Here is a 23,071-nt window from a genome sequence, read left to right on the forward strand (position 1 = left end):
AACAGTTTATTACAATAACAACTAAACAACTTTGAATTGGAATATTTCACTAGAATAACTACGAATTGTAACATTTCACTACAATAGCAACCATGAATTGCATTAACAAACTTTATAATATTTTTTCTTCTTTAAGAAGAATAACACATTAATATTTTATTTACATTACAGTTGATGGAAGACATGTCATTACAGTACTACTGTGAAGTTTTAGATTTTACACAGTCACAGACAACACAGCTGTCAAACACCATTGAAGGAGTATATACCAAATATGGAAAACAAGTAACAGGTATACATCAACATTAATGATTAATGCTAAGGATATAAATATCAGATACTACTCTGTAAATAGGAACGATGAATTAAACCTAATATAAAGTACAGAAGTATGTAAAAGGAAAACATTAATACTGAAGTCCAATTGAAAAGCTTTTTATTTGACTATTTAAATTAGGGACTTTCCGTTTAAAAATTTTCTCGGAGTTCGGTATTTTTGTTATTTTACTTTTTTTACGATTTGATGTATTTTCAAGTTTAAACTATTTCTTATCTATCTTTCAGATTCAGTTGCATCTATTTCAAGCAATAAAATTTTGGAATCAGTTCGTTCAAGATTACCAACAATTCCAATGAAACAAATGGCTGACAGATACAACACAGTTATCTACAATGCAAGAGAATCAATCAATACTGGGCTAATAAAGACACTTCCAACCCCAGTATATCATATGGTGAGTTATACATTTGAAATATACTCCCGACCCCCAGTATATAAAATTGTGAGTTATACATTGGAAATCCATCTTTAACTTGTAGACATCTTCAAACTATATCATCAAAATGCTCAGAATTTTATCAGCAAAGAAAAATTTAATTAAAATTCAAATGAAACCTATTTTTTGTTGAATTCTATCATTTTTTATAAGCTGGTTATCTTATATTGTGTTGAAATATTAATTCGATAAACTAAGTGTTAATTGAATGTTTCTTCTGTTCTTTTCAGGCTTCATCAGCATATAAATACTGGGAGATTGAAGAAAACATCAGATCTGTTTTTATCAAATTCGTCAATTTTATTAAAAAAGATATTGAAGACGAATTCAGTAATATCAAAGACTTAATTACTGATGTTAAGAAAACAAAAGTCACAGTATATGACCCAAAGAAAGGTCACTTTGAAATGGACATTTATCTTCCACTTGAAATGAAATCTTTCACAGAAGTAAAAAGGATAGCCAATCCAATTGAGAATCTCAGATCTTACATTCCACAATCTAATCCACTCCCATCCTTGGGCGATATTTGGTCTCATGCAGTTATTCCATCGTTTGGTGGTGAGTAAAATAAAGAAACGTACTCTTTGAAATTAAACCAAACATTTGTTTATAGTATTTCCAATTCACTAGAATTCAATGTTCTAAACGACTAACCGTAATGCTTATTTTTTTTTGTAATACTATGTACATCATACATAGGTATTTATTTTCAGTGAAAACTTATTTTTCGTGTATATTGCATTCTTTATTCAGATGATCATTTTAGTCAATTTGACGCAGCGATCATTGCAGTTGTATCATATTCAATTCTATTCTATTATAAAGTTCAAATTTATGATAGAAAAATAATTATGGGAATTTCCTGCTAAAGGGAGGCGAAAGATACCATAGAAACAATTAAATTCATAAGTCGATAATTAACTGAAAACGTCATGACAAAACAAAACCAACACCAGAACAAAACAATAACAACATTTAACTTAAAGCAGCAAATAAGAATAAGTTTGCGCACATTATCGTATACTACTAAATAAGTATGTTCCACACCTTCATTTACAAAAATGTATACCAAATTAATTGAACATATTTCAGCTCATGCTTACATCAAGGGAGATCATTTCACCACCTTTGATGGACAAGAATACGATTTCAATGGACGATGCAGCTATGTCCTTGCACGTGACTTTGGCAAGGACAAGTTCAGTATCATTCTTAATTACATGGGACGACAGAGCAAAAAAATGGTTGTCATGACATCCACACAAAATGTTCAAGTTGCTCCAAATGGAAAGGTAAACATTTTTCGGATCTTATGTTACTAAGTTTATTAAAGTTTAAGAGATGCATTTGATAATCTTCATCTGAGAAAATAAATGAATTTTATAAAACTTTGCCGCAGACGATATGTTTTTTTCTGCATGTATTGAATTCATTGTATTGCATATTCACGATGAGTGCGTTCCGTGTAAAAGTTAGGATTTGATGTTCGATAACAAATATTTATACAAAATTAATTAAACTATTTTCTTTCTTTTTAATATTTTCTGCTTTCTTAAAAACAGCGTATGATTATTCTCTTCGCAATCCTTATTATGTATGTGTTATATTATTTTCAGGTCCGTGTTGATGGAGTAGAGAGCAAGCTTCCATATGCCTCAAACGAGATAAAAATTTCACAAGTAGGAGACAACATTTATGTTGATGGGAATGGTTTTGGTGTTGTCAACAATATCAAGTCCGCGTCATATGACATTGAACTCAGCCATTGGTTCCACGGAAGAACAGGTGGTCTGCTTGGTGTCCATGACAACGAGAGATTTGACGACATGATGATGTCTAACAAACAGATCACATCTGATGCCAATGCTCTGGCCACTTCTTGGCAAGTCCAAGAAAAATGCCGTTAACTTTAGAACGTTTACCGAAAGAGATTAAGTTTTGTTTTTGTTGATTATTTGTTAATTGTTAACTTTTGGTTCTTATTTATTTCTTCATTTATTTATTTTTGTGTATAAACATTCGATTATAATAAATTAAGAGCAGCATTTATTTTGTTTGTTTCACTCATAAATGAGCTATTAAGAAAGTAACGTTTACTGCAGCAATTTAAATTACTTAAAAGGTTGAATAAGGATGACAAAGCGAGAAATGCAACAAAAGCACTATCAAAAAACGAACGGTAGTATATCATATGTCTGACTTTCTGGTCTTCGTCTAGATGTTTTCCAGAAGTTTAATATACAGCTTAAAATGTCTTTTTGTTGTTGTTGTTTTTTTGTTGTTGTTGTTGTTGTTGTCTATGGTTTGATGGTACATTGACGTATACCCGACATTTCTTTTCACTCATACGTGTCATATAGTATTTAAAACGTATGGGTTGTATGCTTTTAACATGCTTTTGTTTAGAATTAACTGATTTTAATAATTCTGTGTATCTTTTGATATTCAGCTAATGACGTTAAAATAAATGAGATGCTTAGGGCTCAAAACTATGTTTTACTCCGACGCGTGTTAACTTGACTGTCCAACGACAGAAACCTCATCAGCCCTTGATTTTTTTTTGTGATAGATAAACAAAAGTTATGGTGTAACCATTCATGAAACAACATCAGTTCATGCACTACAAATTTACACTAAGCAAAGGAAAGCTCTTTTGTTGCTGTTCTACAGCTCAAAGTCAAAGTGAGGGCTTCAACACGGAGTAGAAAATATCTCATCGAATTGAAAGTATAAAACGCCCCCAAACAACTTGTATCTTGATTTAACATATGAACATGATGGCGATGACCGACCTTTTAGTAAATACATACTCTTAAATACATTCACAACTTGGCGAAACGATTTACATGTACCACTGTTGGTAGAATTTGTGTATCCGATGACAACACCCTGACAGTAGTTAAGTATGGTTCTTCAATCTTGTTGCAACGAACATGAGTGAAAAGGTGTATTACTCTAACTATCGAAATTTGTATATGGTGTAGTAAAACTAATATTGCTATATAAATGAGAGGCGGAGAGATACCACAAAAGTATTAATATTCAAACTCTTAAGTCAAAGAAAAGCCGATAAAGCCAAGGTGAAAACGGATGTTGATCTTTGAATAACGAGACAATTATCCATAAGAGTTCAAATGAAGAGTATAAAAGCAATTATAGGTTACTGTACGATTTCTGATTTTTTTTCCTTTTAGTGATTTAAAATAAGCATCGATATCTTAAAATATGTCTAACTTATAATGTGTTGTCTCTTCTTGATTTTCCTTCATGAGCATGATCTGATTCATTTTTATTTTTCAAGTAATTTGATAAACGTCTCTCTAATAAACGCGATTGATAGTTTACAAAATATTTGATAATTAAACAAAAACACAACAGCAACGATACAAACATGTTTTGGGAATGACTGATGACATCATTACGATAAATAATAATGGAAGGTTTGGAAAACATTTGAACTGAGAAAAAAGGGATTTGATAATGAAAGCATCATGTTTAAGTTCTAATCTTTATATCATCCTTACTGTACTTGCATGTCTTTGATTTTCAAATACAAACGGCAACATTCTAAAAGGTATAATCTGAACAACCTTGTACAAACTAGTGCTATATATATAATTATAGAATAATTAACACCCATATAATACGATGATAGTGAGCAGAAAACATTGCATTTAATGTCTGCTAACTTTATTGACGGGGATTCTTATGTTTTGGGGAAGGAAACCAATGTTACGAATTACTATGCAGCAATATGAATTCGTCCCAATGATAATCGTCCCATGCTGAATATTATTGATTTAACTTATTAACTTGACAATAGTTGTTAGTGAGACCTATTGAATTTTCCATGTAAAGCCCCCCTAAAAAAAAGAATGCAAAGAGAGATTAGAATGTTTTACAAAACGAAATACATTTTTTTTCTTTTGTCTGTACGTAAAATTAATTGAAAATATCGAACAGTCAAATTCCATAAACTTGTGGTTTTCAAGATTGATAAACAGTGATTCTTTCAGCATATTTTTTTATGAAGTTTTTTTTTAAACATATGAATTTGTTATCTTATTATAATAAGATTGCCAGGGTATTCTTTTTGTTCAAAATTTGTAGCTATTTATATACTTTCAAGCTATAAAGTTTACCCTTACGATTCAAATTTACCCTAAAATACGTTTCTATTACGAGTTTTTTTTTACATGTCACGGATATTCATATTGAGCATACGATAAAGTCTCAATAAAAGAAGGGCAAAAGATACCAGAGAAACATTCAAACATATAAATCGAAAACAACTGTATGTAATATATGTTTACTGTACTACTAGTGTTGTCAACTGTTTTTAAGTGTATCTCTTCTTCGAAAATAGAAAATATTCTGTTGAAAGTATTCCGGTTTGGCCAATGTTTTACAACGAGATATAATTACAGCATAGTAAGACTGTGTAAGTTTTATCAATTGACTATTTTTCTTAAGCGAGCTAAACTGAAAATGACAGTTTATAGTCTTCATATAAATGAGATCTCAACTCTCCCCCTATACATCTAGCTAATGTAGAATAAAGAAACACATAGCAATACGCACATTAAAACTAAGTTTAATAGTAGGTCGAGTCCGATGTCAGAATAGGTAACAAAAGAAACTAAGCAAAATGGCAATGGTACATAAATGAAAAAAGGACTTAAATATACTAGCAGTTACTGAAAAGAGAGGTCAATACCTCAATTTTAAACAGATTGAAATATGATATCTTCGTCATATGAAAACCAAGTACAAATCCTCCCCATTAGGCAATCCTTAATGACCTGACAACAGTATTATAACTATATCCTTTCCGAATAAGTCTGTTTAAAGTTTTGGTTAGCTTTCGGGGTAGATGCCGACATTTTGGTGCTTCGTAAAGAATATTACCATAAAATAATTGAATGGGAAATACCTGAACGTATGAAGTTTTTCGTTCAGTGACTGTGAACTCTCTTCGACTAGTACTATTTATGCTTAATATGAGAAAGTTGTTAGTTGTGTGTGCCGGTTGGCTGTTGATCTGATGAGCCAGGCGTATATTACAAAAGCGTTTTGTTCTTCTTTTTTTGTTGTTACACCACTTACTGTCCAAAGTAAAGACGAGGACCGGTTATGCCCCAAAGGTTGCTTCATCTTACTCTAGATCCGTTGCATTTGTACAAATTGATATTTCAAAACCGATATTTTAGACTGGTGAATTGTGATTTATTTATAAGTTGTAAAATCTTTGCTTATCTTTTAAGGTGGTAAATGGTTGTTAACTTGTAAGTTATTTGGTCTCTCGTGGGATAATACGCGATCTTTTATTATTATTATAAACTTGCTTTCAATAACTCTTGAGTAGTACTCTTAGGTCAATATTCTGTGTTTCATGACTTTTTTAAGTACTTGTAGTTGTTTTTGTTTATGTCGATCTGTCACCGTACCTGTTTTAAAGGATAGAAAAATGCTCTCAAAATTTGGTTACTCCTATGAAGTCAGAAGCTTGCCATTCATTGTTTTTTGTTGTTGTTGTAAATTGCTGTCTACAATATGATTTTTGTTTTCACATTTTGTCATGCCGGGACCTTTTATTGTTTACTACACGATGTTGTTTCAGTTTTGCTAGTTGTTGAGGTCGCATACATGGAATGAGTTGTCTCTATTGAAGGTGTGGGTCGTCCCTTTGTATAGCCTATCCGGTTTTTGTTCGGATCGAGGTGTCTCGTATCTAAGTGTGGCTGGTTTGTGTTATAGTGTTGGCAAAGAGTACTAGCAGGGCATTTCATAGTTGCAAATGCAAAATACGTATTGTTTTCTAAAATAGCCTTTTTTCATGAAAAATGATAACTGTATAGTCATTTAATGCGCACGTAATAAATAATAAATAAGCTTTATTTAGAGTCGGCATGGTATATAAAACATAGACAAACATAAGCTCTAATGAGCTTTTAACCGACATAACAGTACAACATTTATAACAATACAATACATAATATAGTACACATGCAATAAATATCACAGCACAAAAAATGAAGCACTAAAAGCAGGATATAAGCATAAGCTAGGTACTAAGGCTAAACGCATATAAGTTTAAACTAGGCATAAAAGCTGGTAAAAATGCATAGCATAAAAATTGAAAAAAAAATGGGATATGATCTAGATGGTAAATAAATTTGCATAAAATATAAACTAAAAGTCTGCACAAACTGTGCACTTACAGTCATTTCCATTCCATGACTTTAAAATATTTTTGAACTGACTAAAATTAGCAATTTTTGTAAAATCATCAGGTAGATCATTCCATAAAACAGAAGGTGTGTATTTAAAAGAGTTCTTACCAAGGTTGTTGTTCGGACCCTAGGTATATCTACAATATTAGAATATCTAAAATTATATTTACAGTCTTTAAATACAACTAAATCATGTAAGCATGGTGGCACAAAATAAGTGCATGGTGGTGACAATTTATATAAAATTTTAAAACACTCAATAGCCATGTTACGCATATGTCTTATTTTCAGTGATGGAACCTTTGCTCGTAAAATTAGTTCATCATATGAACTAACATAGTCTTCATATATAAATTGTAAAGCCCTTTCCTGAATTTTTTCCAATTTGGTGGTGTTATTTTTGTTGCAAAAATGCCATGCCAAAGGACAAAAATTAAAATTAGATAAAATAAATGTGTGGAAAATTGTCAGTTTATTCAATTTAGTAAGGTAGCAGCCAATGCGCTTTAAAACATTGAGTTGTTGGGATGCTTTACGACAAATATTTTTAATGTGGTGATTAAAATTAAGTTGATAGTCAATATCAATGCCCAAAAGTTTGACAATCTCATCACAGGATATTTTTGCTGACTGTTTATTAAAAACAGGCTTTTTTGCAAATGTTTTATCTCCAACTGCAATGGCTTGGAATTTGTCAGGATTTGCCTGCATACAATTAAATCTGAACCAGTCAATTAAAACAGCACTTTCTCTTTCGAGTGTACATAATAAATTATCAAAATCATTGTCAGCATAAGACAGAGTATTGTCATCGGCATAATTATTCAAGGTACCATGTTCAATAAAATAAAATATGTCGTTTATAAAAATATTAAATAATAGGGGTCCCAGGATTGAGCCTTGGGTTACCCCTTTCTGGATGTCAGCCCAACTGCTGAGTGCTCCCTGAAGTTTGATTTGTTGCCTACGATCTGTAAGATAATTTTTAAGTAATTTCACTGATTTAGAAGAAAGACCGTAGGCAGATAATTTACTTAAAAGAATATCATGAGGTAAACAGTCAAAAGCTTTCGAAAGATCCATAAGAATAGCTGCCACATACATATCATTATCCAAAGCTGTTTTCCAATCTTCAAGGAGTCTCAGCAAAGTTGTCTGACATCCATGACCTTTTCTGACTACACATAAGGCAGCAACCATTTGATTTTCTGGGGGGGGGGGGGGGGCTATGGTTTTTTTTTCTGGACAATTTTTTTTTTTCGCCTGCGGCGAAAAACTAATCTATTTTTTTCGCGACAAGTCGAAAACAATTTTTTTTCTTTCAATTTTAGCATTACATATAGTCATGAAAGTGGCAGCTGAGGGTGAAACAAACAATTTTTTTTTCTCAGAATCAAAAACAAATTATTTTTTTCTCCAAAAACTGGAAACAAACTTTTTTTTTCCAAAAAAAACCATAGCCCCCCCCCCCCCCCCCCCCCCCAGAAAATCAAATGGTTGCTGCCTAAAAGAGCATGAAATATATTCTCAAAAACTCAGTTAACTGGTCAGACATAACCATTTCATAGACTTTTGAAATTGTTGGTAAAATGCTCACAGGTCTATAGTTCTTTTTATCCAGTGGATCATTCTTTTTATGTAATGGTACAACCTGAGCTTCTTTGAGTCTTTTGGGAAACTCACTGGATTCTATGGTGTTATTTATTTATGTTGTTATGTGTTTGTTGAGTACTGGTGCACCAGCTCGTAGTAGTTTAGATGATATTTGATCTACGCCAATAGCTTTTTTTATATTGATAATTTTCACAAGTTGGTTTACTGTGTCAACATTTATAGGTTTAAAATCAAAAGGTTTATCATGTTGTATGTGAGATTTAATTTTTAAAATACTAGGATGTGGGTTTTTTTTCAAAAATAATACCTTTGCCTATGTCATTGGCAACATTAACAAAAAAAAGTATTAAAGTTGTCACAGACATCTTTAGTGTCGTTTAAAATTTTATTATCATCCACAAGTACAATTGTTTGTTGGCTACAGGTAGATTTTTTAGATAAAAATGGTTTGACTGTGCTATAAAAGTGTTTTGATTTTTGTCCTCCAGCACATATTTCTTGAAAATAAATGTTCACTGATTTTCTTTTTAATTTTGTGACCATATTTCTTTGTCTTCTATATGCTTCCCAAGTTTTGCTTGTTTTGTATTTTTCAAATTTTGTTCTCAGCATTTGTTTGTGAAAAATAACTTTTCTTAGTTCCCTGTTCATATATGGTACTGAGTTTTTTCGAGGGTATCTGTATTTCATTGGTGCATGACAATTTATCACATCAGAGACTTTGTTTCAAAATCATTATATACCAAATTTATATCATCTATATATTCATCTGAATCATGTAAACAATTTATATTATCAAGATCATTAATTCATTTCTTAATTTGGCGTATAAATATTCGCATACGCTTAAATCAGTAATTCGGTTTTCACACATATATATCCAGATTTCGCGCCTTTTCTCTAGTCGAGAAAAAGTTACTGATCAAATCGACACGTATACACTGACCTTGGTAATATGAGTGAACCTGAACCGGAATCGCCTATACGCATTCAACGCAGCGAAGAACGTGAAGGGTCTACTCGATTTTCACCTGAGGATGCCTTATCGCTGTTTACCCAGAGCCTTGATTTGACATTGAGAAAGCACAAAGAAGAGCTATTCAAGGAGATTGACACGAGAATTGGTGCTACAGAAGCTGAAAGTGTACCTCCGGTTAAACAGACTCCTGAATTCAGGTACGACGGTAATGAAAAACAATTTAGTTTTAACGGAGAACGTTTAACAGAACTTGAAAAGACCCTCAAACTCATAGAGAAAGACTCTCCGGCTTTAGCCATTCAGTATCTAGAAAAGAGCATAAAGGCCCTAAAGGAAAGAAATAAACTTCTTCGCATAGCCGGCAAGTACGGGTGGGACGTAGTGGACGAATATATAGACGACCCTATTACAGAGGGGACCGACGACGTAACTAAGTTAAGACAAGCTGATTACCGGGCCAAAGCTAAGAGACGTGACAAAGTAAGGACCCGTCCTGCTCCTTATATTCCAGAAGCAGAGAGTCCCCAAGTTCCTCAAGATGAGCCTTTTCGTAAAACTTCATTAGCATCTACAAGAGAAGTATCTAGAAACTACAAATACCCGGCTGCACAAGGATCACAAACCCGTACAGGACCTCGCACCGGTATCTACAACCAGAATGAGTACTTCACCAGTTCAGCACCAACAGACAGGTGTTATTACTGCAATGGTGAGGGTCACTGGGCCTATCATTGCCCAAAGAGACGTAGGTTCCAACCAGCCGAGACCAGTGGTTCTTCAGGAGCAAAGTGATGAAACAGTTAAGTACAATTTATCTCCTTTTATAAGTCACGATCAAGATTTTGAATTTGAGTGCTCCTCAACCAGCTCGTTTAGAGTAGATAATTTACGGAGAAATTTAGACTATTGGAAAAATACTTTAAATGCTAATAGTTTTGTTCTTAATGTTGTCGAATTTGGATACCTGATACCTTTTTACAAATTGCCTCCGTCAGCTTTTTAAAAGAACAACAGTTCAGCTATAAAACACACATCTTTTGTTGAGTCGTCAATTATAGAATTATTGTCAACAGGTGTGATTCGTAAGGTGAAAGATCACATTCCTTTTATCGTTAATCCGTTATCGGTGTCAGTTAACGACTCAGGTAAAAAGAGATTGATTTTGGACTTGAGGCACGTTAAGATTCATGTGGACCCTATGGCTAAAATGGCCGTTTTTCACCTCAAAAGTTACTATGAGTACAGACAAACCTGCGCATCTGTAAAACAATTAAGGCATAGCATGCCCTAGATAAATGAATTTTAAGTATGTTTTATGTTTTAGAAAAATAATAACTTTCCAGGATTTTGCCATGCACTTTTTTTCATTCCTCTAGAAGGTGCCAAAATAAACTAAGTTGGGAAACAGGTTTGAGAACTTCCCCACAGGTAAAAATTAAAGTGAGCATTTTTAATATAGATGGACAATAGATACCTGACAATAATTGGTTATTTAAACTGTGTACCTGAGTGGACCATTTCAAGGTAAACTCAACTGTTTGTTAATTTTATCACCTTCTGCAGAGACGAAAAAAAGTGTACGGCAAAATCCAGTTAAGTTATGAATTTTCTAAATCATACAATGCATTTGAATTCTATTTATCTAGGGCATGCTATGCCTTTAAACTTTTTCAGATGCACAGGTTTGCCTGTACTCAGAGAAAATTTTGAGGTGAAAATACGGCCATTTTAACCATAGGGTCCACGTGAACCTTAATAAGTTTAATGAAAAAAGGAAATTTAAATACGAAGGTGTAACTGAGGCTTTGCAATTTGTATCAAATCCAGGATTTCTGATAAAATTTGATTTAAAGTGTGGTTATCATCATATTAATATACACGAAGATCATCAAGAGTTTTTAGGTTTTTGTTGGGTTTTCCCAACCGGCACTCGGTATATCGTTTTTAGATGTTTACCGTTTGGTTTATCTACAGCTGATCACGTGTTTTCTAAAGTGTTGAGGCCACTAGTTAAGCACTGGAGATCACAAGGTTATCGTATGATCATATATATATTTAGATGACGGTTGGGGGATTGAGTCCTCTTTTGAGGATTGTGCGAAGCTTTCTAAGGTCGTAAAGCAAGATTTATTGTCAGCAGGTTTTTTCCTGAATCATGAAAAAAGTATTTGGGACCCCACAAAAGTTTTAACTTGGCTTGGGTTCCGTTGGCATTTGGACACTTTTGATTTGGAGATACCTGAAGATAAGATTGAGCGTTTCAAAGCTACTATAAACGATATTTTTAGCAATATCAATAATGTAACCGCTAGACAATTAGCACGAGTTACTGGCAAGATTATTTCCTTCATTCCCAGTTTTGGCAACATTTGTAGAATAATGTCCAGGAATATGCTCATTCTTATCACCGCTAGCGATTATTGGGATTTTCATATTCAGTTAACCGACGAAGCAATTCTTGAATTAAATTTTTGGAGGATTAATTGCACTTCACTTCCCAGGAAATCTCTCTTACCCGTTTCATTTCTGCCAGATAGAATTGTCTTTACTGATGCAAGCGGCTTCGCTTGTGCGGGGTTTGCTGTTCAAACGTCAAATAAAATTGTACATAAAATGTGGACTCCTGACGAGGCGAAGAAAAGCTCTACATTCAGAGAACTTTCAGCAGTATTTATAACCCTATTTTCCTTATTGCCCGACTTTCAAAATCGTTTGGTGAAAATTTATACAGACAATCAAAATGTAGTTAAAATTGTGCGGGCTGGGAGCATGAGATCAGAATTACAAGAAATCGCTTTGAAATTTTTTAATCTGTGCATTCACAATTGCATATCCCTTGAAGTAGAATGGGTTCCCCGGGAACTTAACACCACTGCAGATTTTTACAGTAAACTGTTTGACTTTAATGACTGGTACGTGAATGATGTGTATTTCAAGTATTTTCAGTCTTTATGGGGTCCGTTCGATTGTGATGTTTTTGCCGATTATAACAATCACAAATTACCTAATTTCTTTTCGGCGTATTGGTGTCCAGATACAAGTGGTGTTGATGCTTTCGGGTTTTCGTGGAATACTTATAACTGTTGGTTAGTTCCTCCTGTTCACCTTGTAGGTAGAGCATTAAATCATATTTTAATTTGTAAAGGAAAGGGCACTATCGTTGTTCCGAAATGGACCTCGTCATGTTTTTTGCCTATATTGTGGTCATCATCAAACAACCAATACAAATCTATTGTAAAGGATTTTGTAGAGTATGTTAAACCATCTGGATTTTTTGGTCAAGGCTCGGATAAAAACAGCATTTTCATTCATTCTCCATTAACTTTCAACGTTCTCGTATTAAAGATTGATTGTAGTTAAATCCGTAAGTATATCACTCAATATCCATTTATATATATATTTATTAATTTTAATTTTTTTTTTTTTTATATTTTTTGTCGGTGTTATACTAGTAGTTTGAGACAAATCCCATTTTGGCATAGCATTTATATATAATATTATTTTGCGACACGCACTTGTTTGAGCATACTTAGAATTGGAGTTGCATTTAATATGCAGTTTTTAACAGATGAAATCGTTTATACCGTCTTTTGCATTTACTTAAGTCCCGTTTGGGCATAACCTTGGTTTATTTAGTAGATTCTATTTTATTTCAGAGATAAGTCCCGATTGGGCCCTCTCGTATGCATATATGAGTCCCGTCTTGGGCATTATTTTGATTTATTCTGTATTTGTTTTTTTAATGAAGAGATAAGTCCCGTTTGGGCCCTCTAACACTTTAACACAAGTCCCGTTTGGGCATTGCATTGTTTTATTTTGGAGAGATAAGTCCCGATTGGGCATCCAGCACGCATACACCGAAGTCTCGTTTGAGCATTATTATGTTTTATTTTGTTCGTTTCGATTCGACAGAGATAAGTCCCGCTTGGGCCTCTAGCACGCATGACTTATGTCCCGTTCAGGCGTCAAGTTATTTTATCATGTATTGTTGAATTTTACAAAGAATATAATCCCGTTTTGGTACTCTCAAAATACCATTTATCTTAATGTTGTTCTATTTTATCTTAACACATTTAGTCTTAGTATATTTGAAAATCAAATTGAGAGTAAGCTTTTACATATATATAGTGCTTAGCTATATGATTTTTTAAATCAAATTAATTTCATTTAAATTTATTTTTCAGTTTAGATTCAAACATTCACATTGGGAATCCTTAAAGCATTTTTCTAATCCTGACTTGAAAGCCCTAACAGTTTCTTTATGTTCAGTAGTAACTGTTTCAAAAAGCGAAAATACTTTGAAGAAATATAAAGGATATTTCAAAAGATTCAAATACTGGTGCTTAAAGTACAATCTACCGTTTTTGCCTACCACTGTTTGTACAGTTGCTATTTATCTTAACTATTTGATTCAATCTGGAGTTTCCACTGCCGTTTTAAACGCAGCGTACTATTCAATTAAGTGGGAACATGATCTGAATTTATATGACAGTATATTAAATGACAAATTACTAGACATGGTATTAGAAGGTGGTATAAGATTGTTATCTAAACCTTTGAAAAGGAAAGAACCTATCATTTTGAAGAATATTATTGCAAAATTTGACAAAAATTACAATTTGCCAGGGTTGAGAATCTGTGCTATGATGTTGATAGGGTTTTCCGGGTTTTTAAGATACGATGAGTTGGCACACATCCGATCTTCCGATTCAACGTTCAACGATTCTCATCTACAAATAAACATTCAAAAAAGTAAGACTGGTAGATATCGACAGGGTAACACCATTTTGATTTCTAGAACTGGTACTGACCTTTGTCCAGTTTCTATGCTACAGAAATATTTTCGCGTTGCAAGTTTGCCAGTTAGAAGTGACGAATACATCTTTAGAGCTCTGTCATACTTCAAATCTATTGATAAGCACAAACTAGCTTGCAAGAATAGGCCTCTATCTTACACTCGTGCTATGGAAATTATTTTAAATGCGCTTTCCGAAATAGGCCTAAATAGTTCTTTATTTGGCTTACATAGTTTAAGAAGCGGTGGTGCTACAGCAGCTGCTAGTAATTCTGTTCCCGACAGGCTTTTGAATGCTCACGGTAGATGGAAGACAGACAAGGCTAAAGATGGTTACATAAAAGAAAATTTAGAAAATAGACTTAAAATTTCTCAAAATTTGGGATTATAATTATGTGTTTGGAACATCCTTCCTTCCTTTGTTTTTGTCGATCAGTACAATTTCTCATCCAAAATTGCTTTTTGTTTTATTTATGTATTATTAAGACAATTTTTATGTTCGTATGAGTATAGCGAAGAAGAACATAAATTCATTTCTTAATTTGGCGTATAAATATTCGCATACGCTTAAATCAGTAATTCGGTTTTCACACATATATATCCAGATTTCGCGCCTTTTCTCTTGTCGAGAAAAAAAAACTGATCAGATCGACACGTATATTTTGCATTCATGATATGTAATTGCAGTTATCTCTTTTTCTGATTTCACATTTTTATAGTTGTAGATTTCCTACCATTTTTCGGAGATCAAGAGACCATGATTTACATGACCAGAGTTGTCACAATTTATTTCTATTAAACTGATCAGTACAATTTCTCATCCCAAATTGCTTTTTGTTTTATTTATGTATTATTAAGACAATTTTTATGTTCGTATGAGTATAGCGAAGAAAAACATAAATATTATTATCAACATTAAAAGATTTAAAACTTCTGTATTGTGTCTTACTGTTTACACAATTAGGTGTATGACCTTTTATAAAAGTAGATATCATATGACGACAATCACTAACACCAGTGTTAAAATTCAGTGTTTTGAAACAGAGTTGTTCTGTTTGTAAGAATAACATCTACAAGTGATGGTTCATACCCTTTCATATAGCATGTTGGTTTTTTCACTATATTTGACAGATCAAAAATGTCACATATATCCTCCAATATTTGTGATTTGCTTTTAACCATAAAATCATAGTTAAGATCACCAATAACCATATAATTTTCTATAAATTTATCTAATAGTATATTTATGGAGTCATAAAAATTATTATTCGCCATTGATGGTGGACGATGAATAGCATAAATTAACCATTTAGTTTTATCAAGAGTAATCTCATACAATGTTTTCAAGAGTCTTACATTCAATGTCAAGTTTTCTTCTGGCTGGTATGTCAGCTCGCATGAAAGTAGCTATACCTTCTCCATGGTCAGTACGGTCTCTTCGCTGTAGTTTATACCCATCGACTCCAAATAAGGAGTCTTTAAAAGAAGAGTCTAATTTGGTCTCAGAAATAATCTGACAGTCAACAATTTTATCAAGTAGAATTGGTTTAAGTTCGTCAAACTTGTATCGCATACTGTTAATGTTTAGATGGCATATATGAAAGTTGTTTATATGCTTTTTCCTAGCTTCTCTAAGTTCAGTGAAGATGTCAGACCCTGAACCTTCTGTAGATGACGATGAGTTGCTAGTGTTCATACATGTAGAGTTTTGTAAGGAAATATCAAAAAATGAATTGGTAAACTTAAATGAATTAGTCATTGCATAACCACGGTTCTTCAGAGTTACATAGATCATTGTAACTGGTAGGTGAAATATTGGCACATTTAATGTGCCACCAGTAGTTGCAAGCCTCACATAATACGGCACGGTGGTTTTTCGCAACTGCTTTATAGCAGTGACCATATGGATGTTTAGCTGGTCCTGAGTTGAGTGAAATATCACCACTTATAACGAGAAGTATCAGAAGTCTGTGATGTCGTTGTTTAAACTCACAAATAGGTCCCTCTTAATATTAAACAAATGATATTATTGATTCTCTCTTGATACATGTAAAAGGAGCATAGCATAGTATACTACAAGAAATTAAGCAAGCGTTTTACTTGACAAGCAACAAACCTGTTAATTCGACCGTCCCGCGAATTTTTCATAATGAGAAGATTTAAATGAATTGATATATGTAAAAAAACAAACAAAAAGCAAATGTATATGCACGTTCACCGCCTTCACAAAAGATTAAAAGCTTAATATTTCAGACGACCTGGATACTTTATACGTTGAATATATATGCCTTATGATATAAAGTTTCCGTCTGTCTTTAGCGACTACTTGACAGATTTTTCGTAATGTTAATTTCTCCTTTGTAATGAGTATAAGGATGCCTATGTTAGGGATGTGCGTACCTTGCAAACACATTTCACTTGACCTCGCCCTTATTTCATGGGTCAGTGAACGAGTGTAAGTATACGTGGTCAATTCATTTTTTTTGTTTACTATAAGTGATAGGTCACTACAATTCTTAAAAATTCCTAAATTATCCGTTTATAAATTTTGGTGAAATTATTAGAAACTAAGGTTTCAACTCCCTCAGGCAAAGTTGACTTTAGATGAATTTGGCTTTTTATTTTAGGTATTTTTTGTCATAAAGCTCTTCAACAGGTTTGGCACTTATACATCTTCTGATTTCAAATGTTTGGCTTCGAGCGTTCCTAATGATGGTAAATCCAGAAAAACGCTTCGGACGCATGAAATTTTTAAACGTGTTGTTTTCCATTTTCTACTATATTTGGCGTTTTGAATATCTGTAGGGTGTTTTTGTCTAAGTGGCTGATTTAATCTAACCTTCACCTAAGTTTCATGGTTCTGTGGTTACAAATAAGTTTTTGTGTTTTGGTCTGTTTTTCAAGTACTGTATTCAATGTGTCAACTATATTTGGTGTATGGAAAAATTGTATGATATATATGTCAGTCTTGCATATGTCATTTGACATTGACTTCATATTGACGTTCATTACTCAATGTCAAGGTTTTTTGTGTTTTGGACTGTTTTCCTTGATATATATGCAATAGGTTAACTATATTTGGTGTGCGTAATGATCTTCAATGTCTGTCTGGCAGGGTTCATTTACCTTGACCACTTTTTTGGATCATGTTAAGTGTATGTGATACTTGTAGTAAAACTTAAAATTGAATACTTTCAACTTAAAAGCAATGTTCTGTAAAACAGGCGAGATATTTCACAATGTGCCCTCTTGCATATCATTTTGATATACAAATAGGAAGATATGGTACAATTGCCAACGTGAAAACTCTCCACCTGTGTGATATGCATTTGTAATAAGATTATGGGATTAGCTTTAGTAAGACTAGTCAATTCAGTTCAGTACTTTTTTTTTTTTTAAATTTTAACGATAGGTATATATAAATCTTTGTTATTTTGTAAATGTTTTATTAAAATGTAGATGTGGTATGATTGCAAATGAGACAACTCCTCTCAGGAGACCAAATCACACAGAAATTAAAAGCAATGTTTCACCATATGACCTTAAACAATGAGCAAAGCCCATACCACATAGTCAACTATAAAAAGCCTCGAAATCACAAATGTAAGACAAGTCAAACGAGAAAACTAGTGATCTAATTTATGTACAAATAATGAAACGAAATACAAATATGTTATACAGCAACAACTGACAAACACTTTATAACAGGCTCCTAACAGGCACATACATACAAAATATGGCGGGGTTAAACATGTTGCCTTTTTGTTCTTATATTTTCGTGAAACAAAAACCGCAATAAACAGTTATGACCATCAAATCATTTTATCCCGGTGGATAACAATTATGGTTTGATGGTTACGAACTTGTGATGTTTGGTATAACTTTCAACTGTTAAAGCCAGGTACATAACAGTAAGAAATGTTTTATGAATAATTTACTTTTAGAATTAATAGAGTATACCACTAGTCAATTTTATTTTTTACAGAGTTTGTCTTTAGTGCCGTGTGGAGGCAGTAGAGTGCATCCCCGTGCTTCAGGTTTATGCTCTTATAATATACTAGATTATGGAGTGTGTGTGTCCGAGCGAGAACTGCTCTAGTTCATTACTTTAGGAATATTTATCAAAAAGTAGTATTTCAATATTCAGCCCCATTCTACTATTTAGTCAGCCATCAGTCCTACTCTGATATACCCTATCTTTTTCGGGTAATTAATACTGATAGCGTTTGACATTTTAAGCCGAACAGATTTATCAATTTTACATAACTTAAATTATTGTATGCTGGTTCATATTCTGGACGCCAGTCTTTGCTCCTTTATAATATAATTCACTAACAAAAAACAATTATGAAGCTTAGAAATGGAAAAATATTAAATACTAAACTTGTTCAAAGGGTATCTACACGTCTCAATCTTCAAAATCGGTTATCTAAAAATACTACCATCGCTAACATTTTTAACAATAAAAATCGTGGTTACCCTTCTATCGATAAGTGTCATGCCAAAAATGACTTACATGTCCCCGTCTTTCCACCAACAATACGGTTAGGTCCACGTTTAATGGTAGCACATTTTCTTTGAATTTTGAAACTGATATAACTTGAAAAACAAACAGTATTATTTATTTACTCACAAGAAACAAACCGGGATGTGGTATTCAGTACGTAGGAGAAACTGGACGATATTTATCTAAACGCACTCAAAAACATCTGTATCGTTTTAAAAGACCCAATAAATTCAAAAGTATCATTTACCAACACCTTAAAAAGCACAACCATCCTTTTAAATATTTAGCAGTTCAACCTTTAGAAGTAGTAAATAAGCAGCCTGGTGAATCTCATTCAAAGTTTGTACGATTACGGAAAATAATTGAATTAAATTGGATTAAAAAATTACAGACAGTCTACCCTCTCGGTCTTAATGATAATATCATGGGAATTGGTAATATATCTAGAACCGATTCCGTTAACATTTTGGATATAGTTTCTAAAACTGTTCGTTAAAACCGTTCTCACGGTCGTAGGACAAATCGCAATCAAAGAAAATTTCGGACCAATCATACCAATATTTCGGACCTAATTTCTATTTCAAAAAACAACGACAGACATTATCTGTTAACAAAACTCTGTTCATTACCGCTTAATAAGTTAAATAAAATTTTGGAGGATTGCAACACAATTTCATATAGCAGTCCTAAGTATGAAATTGTTCAAATTATTATGGCATATTGTTATTCTAAACTATTTCCCAAAATTGATCGCCCTGAAGATCATAAAAAACATTTTATTAAAATAAAGTATGTCAATAAAGGTTTTGATTTTGTAAATATTGCCGGTATATTTAACGACCATTCTGTTAAAGAACAAATTCCTGGATATTTTGACAATACTGAGCTACCTCTTATTTGTTATATTTACAAGAAATCTACCCGGAAATTTGTGTTTAATTATAGTCAACTGTGTAAAGATGTTAATATTAGTGAAAATACACCTACTTCATGTAATTGTAGTACCTCCGAATATATTTATGGACCCATTTCCCATGTTATAACAGGAGATCTTAACATCGTTCAAGACCGAGAGTTAAAATCATTCCTCAGAAAAGGACCTAAACATCGTCCCCCGTCAATTATTAATTGGAATGAGTGTCGTAATATCATCCACGACTCACTCCATACTTACTGTGTGAAATGGATAAAACGGGAAAAAGCTGACAAAAAATCTTTGGACTCTTTTTTTAATTCAGTAATGAAGATAGTTGATATATTACGTATTCAACATTTTAAAGAACATTTTACTATTAACAATAACCACAAAAAACCTATTTCTCGTATCAAACATAAACTAAAAGAACTAGCCAAGAAATTTGTTTTTGTCCCGGCCGATAAAGCTGCTAATAATATTATTATTGTTTGACGTAAATTTTACATCGAGGTTCTGAAAAAAGAAATCACCAATTCACCAACATTCCAACTGACTCCATTTTCAGAAAACGACATCTGTTACAAACATAAACTTTTAGCTACCGCTTACAAGCAGAGCCAAATACAATGAAAGTCCCAACTATGTACTGGCTTCCGAAGCTACACAAAACACCTTACAAATATAATATAGATTTATTTCGTCTTCAAGCAATTGTTCCACTACTAAATGTCTATTCTTCTTACCAGCACACTTGGTACAATTAAAAACCTGATAATAAATTGTTCAAATAAGGCCTTCGAAAATAGTGGAATTAATTACTTTTGGAGTGTCAAGAACTCGTTGGAAGTACTTGATAAATTGCATGCTTTTATTGGTGATTTTAAATCTGTTCAAAGTTTTGATTTTTCTACCCTGTATACCACATTGCCTCACATTCTCATTAAGAACAAATTCACACACCTAATTAAATGGGCATTTAAAAAGTCAGAATGTGAATATATATGTTCAAACTCTTTTAGGTCATTTTTTAGTAGCAATAAACAAAAAAACTATGTCAATTGGACATGCTTTGATACTATATATGCCGTTGAATTTTTACTAGATAACATTTTTGTTCGCTTTGGGGATTCCGTATATCGTCAGATTATCGGAATTCCAATGGGGACTAACTGTGCACCACTTATTGCGGACCTAGTTTTTGTATTGTTATGAGTTACAATTTATGACAAAAATAAGCAAAGACCCATCGAAACAACATCTGATAAACAAATTTAATAATACTTTTAGATATTTGGATGATATTTTGGCTCTCAATAATGACGACTTCAGTATGTATATTAATGAAATTTATCCTGTTAAACTTACTTTAAATAAAGCTAATACTAACAATGACCACTGCCCTTTTCTCGATCTTGATACCTATATCACTAACGGAAAGCTGAATACTAAAATTTATGATAAAAGAGATGATTTTTCATTTCCTATCGTTAGTTATCCATTTTTAGATGGTGACGTTGCCTTGTCACCATCTTACGGTGTTTATATATCTCAACTTGTACGATTCGCTCGTGTATGTAACAATGTTTTAGATTTTAAGGAGAGAAATTTATGTATTACTGAAAAATTATTACACCAGGGTTTTCGATATCACAAACTAGTCAAAACATTTACTAAATTTTACCATCGGTATAAGGACATCATTCGTAAATATAGCTCAACATGCAGACTTCTTATACGTTCAGGTATTTCACATCCAATTTTTTATGGAAATATTCTTTATAAAGCACAAAGGTGTCAGTATTCACCTCAAAAACTAACAAAACCTTTGAATAGACTTATTAAGAAGGGATATATATTAACGATACTGTTGTCAGGTCATTAAAGATTGCATATTTTGGCGTTAATATTGATTCACTTATAGGGTCTTTGCATTGGAACTAAACACATTTATTCAAAAACCAATTGTTGGCTTGACACGGGTTATGTTCTTCTCATATATGTTATGATGGTATGATACTAAACCCCTAACGGGAAGGATTGTGCCTGATGTTCATATGATGAAATCATAATCTTTCAGTCAGTTTAATTGAAGTCTGGAACTGGTATGTCAGTTAACTGCTAGTAGTCTGTTGTTATTTATGTATTATTGTCATTTTGTTTATTTTCTTTGGTTACATCTTCTGACATTAGACTCGGACTTCTCTTGAACTGAATTTTAATTTAAATTTGTTTGGGGGCCAGTTGGGGGACGCCTCCGGGTGCGGGAATTTCTCGCTGCATTGAAGACCTGTTGGTGATCTTCTGCTGTTTTTTTTTCTATAGTCGGGTTATTGTCTCTTTGGCACATTCCCCATTTCCATTCTCAATTTTATAGAAGGCCACAAATGAAAAATGTGAAACAATTCAATTGAGAAAATTCATAATACTATTTTTGGCTTATTCATACTCGTGTACAAATATAACAAATAAGTTCCAATATGATTTCAAGGGGATGGTATTGCTTCATTATGAACAGGGATAATAGACCGGATTATTTATCAATATTTAGTATCAGCTTGATTGAATTCCATATAGACCCTTCACAAATCTTTTTTTTAACTTACCGGTTCATGACATTATTTGGTATTTTTATCCATGCATGCACCATATGTATCCAGCTTGAAATTTTAAACAGACCAGCGTTTTATGTTTGAAGTCTGACTTTTTCGGATTTAACAGAAGCTAGAGATTTAAATTTTACTAAACGGATGCCACAGACTTGGTCTTGAAATATCCATAACCAAATTATAGAGAATAAACTGACGAAACCATATGTTCTCCGAGTGTTCGACATTCATTTTTGTAATTTAACTTAAAAGGATCTTGTCGATAATAGTATTATCTTATTCTCTGTGCGATGATTTACATTAAAAAATCCAAAATTTGCAGGTGAAGAAAACAAGGAGTATGGGTACTAAAGTTATTTTCATTATTAGATACGGGAAATACTTTCTTTCATACTGTTTTTTTTATTTGCTATGTATTTGAAATTGAGGCTGTTCTACAGAAATTTATACAAAAGGAATCTCGTGACCCATCTCCAAGTTAAAAAAAGAAGAGGTATAAGCCTACATTAAAAGACATAATAAATTTTTTTAAAATCCTATTAGAGGTCTACAAACATATATTCAATACACAATCACATCTATATAACTTCATATAGTAAATAGTCCCGTGTCGAGACGAGTTAAGATAATATTAAGCCAGTC

General features: G+C 32.8%; 1 protein-coding gene and 1 long non-coding RNA gene across 2 annotated transcripts; both read left to right on the plus strand.

The window, feature by feature from the left end:
• The first annotated feature begins 178 nt into the window (after positions 1–178).
• LOC143069405 (apolipophorin-like) lies at positions 179–2,824 on the plus strand. The gene is made up of 5 exons (XM_076244022.1): positions 179–292; positions 565–734; positions 1,007–1,337; positions 1,872–2,071; positions 2,396–2,824. Exons 1-5 carry the CDS (start codon positions 184–186, stop codon positions 2,684–2,686), a joined length of 1,101 nt encoding a protein of 366 aa, XP_076100137.1. The 5' UTR covers positions 179–183; the 3' UTR covers positions 2,687–2,824.
• Positions 2,825–10,291: 7,467 nt separating this feature from the next.
• Positions 10,292–15,227, plus strand: LOC143066639 (uncharacterized). The gene is made up of 2 exons (XR_012975713.1): positions 10,292–10,404; positions 15,126–15,227. It is a non-coding gene; the product is annotated as an uncharacterized LOC143066639 (long non-coding RNA).
• Positions 15,228–23,071: the final 7,844 nt, after the last annotated feature.

This window comes from Mytilus galloprovincialis, chromosome 3 (genome assembly GCF_965363235.1).
Source record: "Mytilus galloprovincialis chromosome 3, xbMytGall1.hap1.1, whole genome shotgun sequence".
In the NCBI taxonomy this organism is placed as follows: Eukaryota; Metazoa; Mollusca; class Bivalvia; order Mytilida; family Mytilidae; genus Mytilus; species Mytilus galloprovincialis.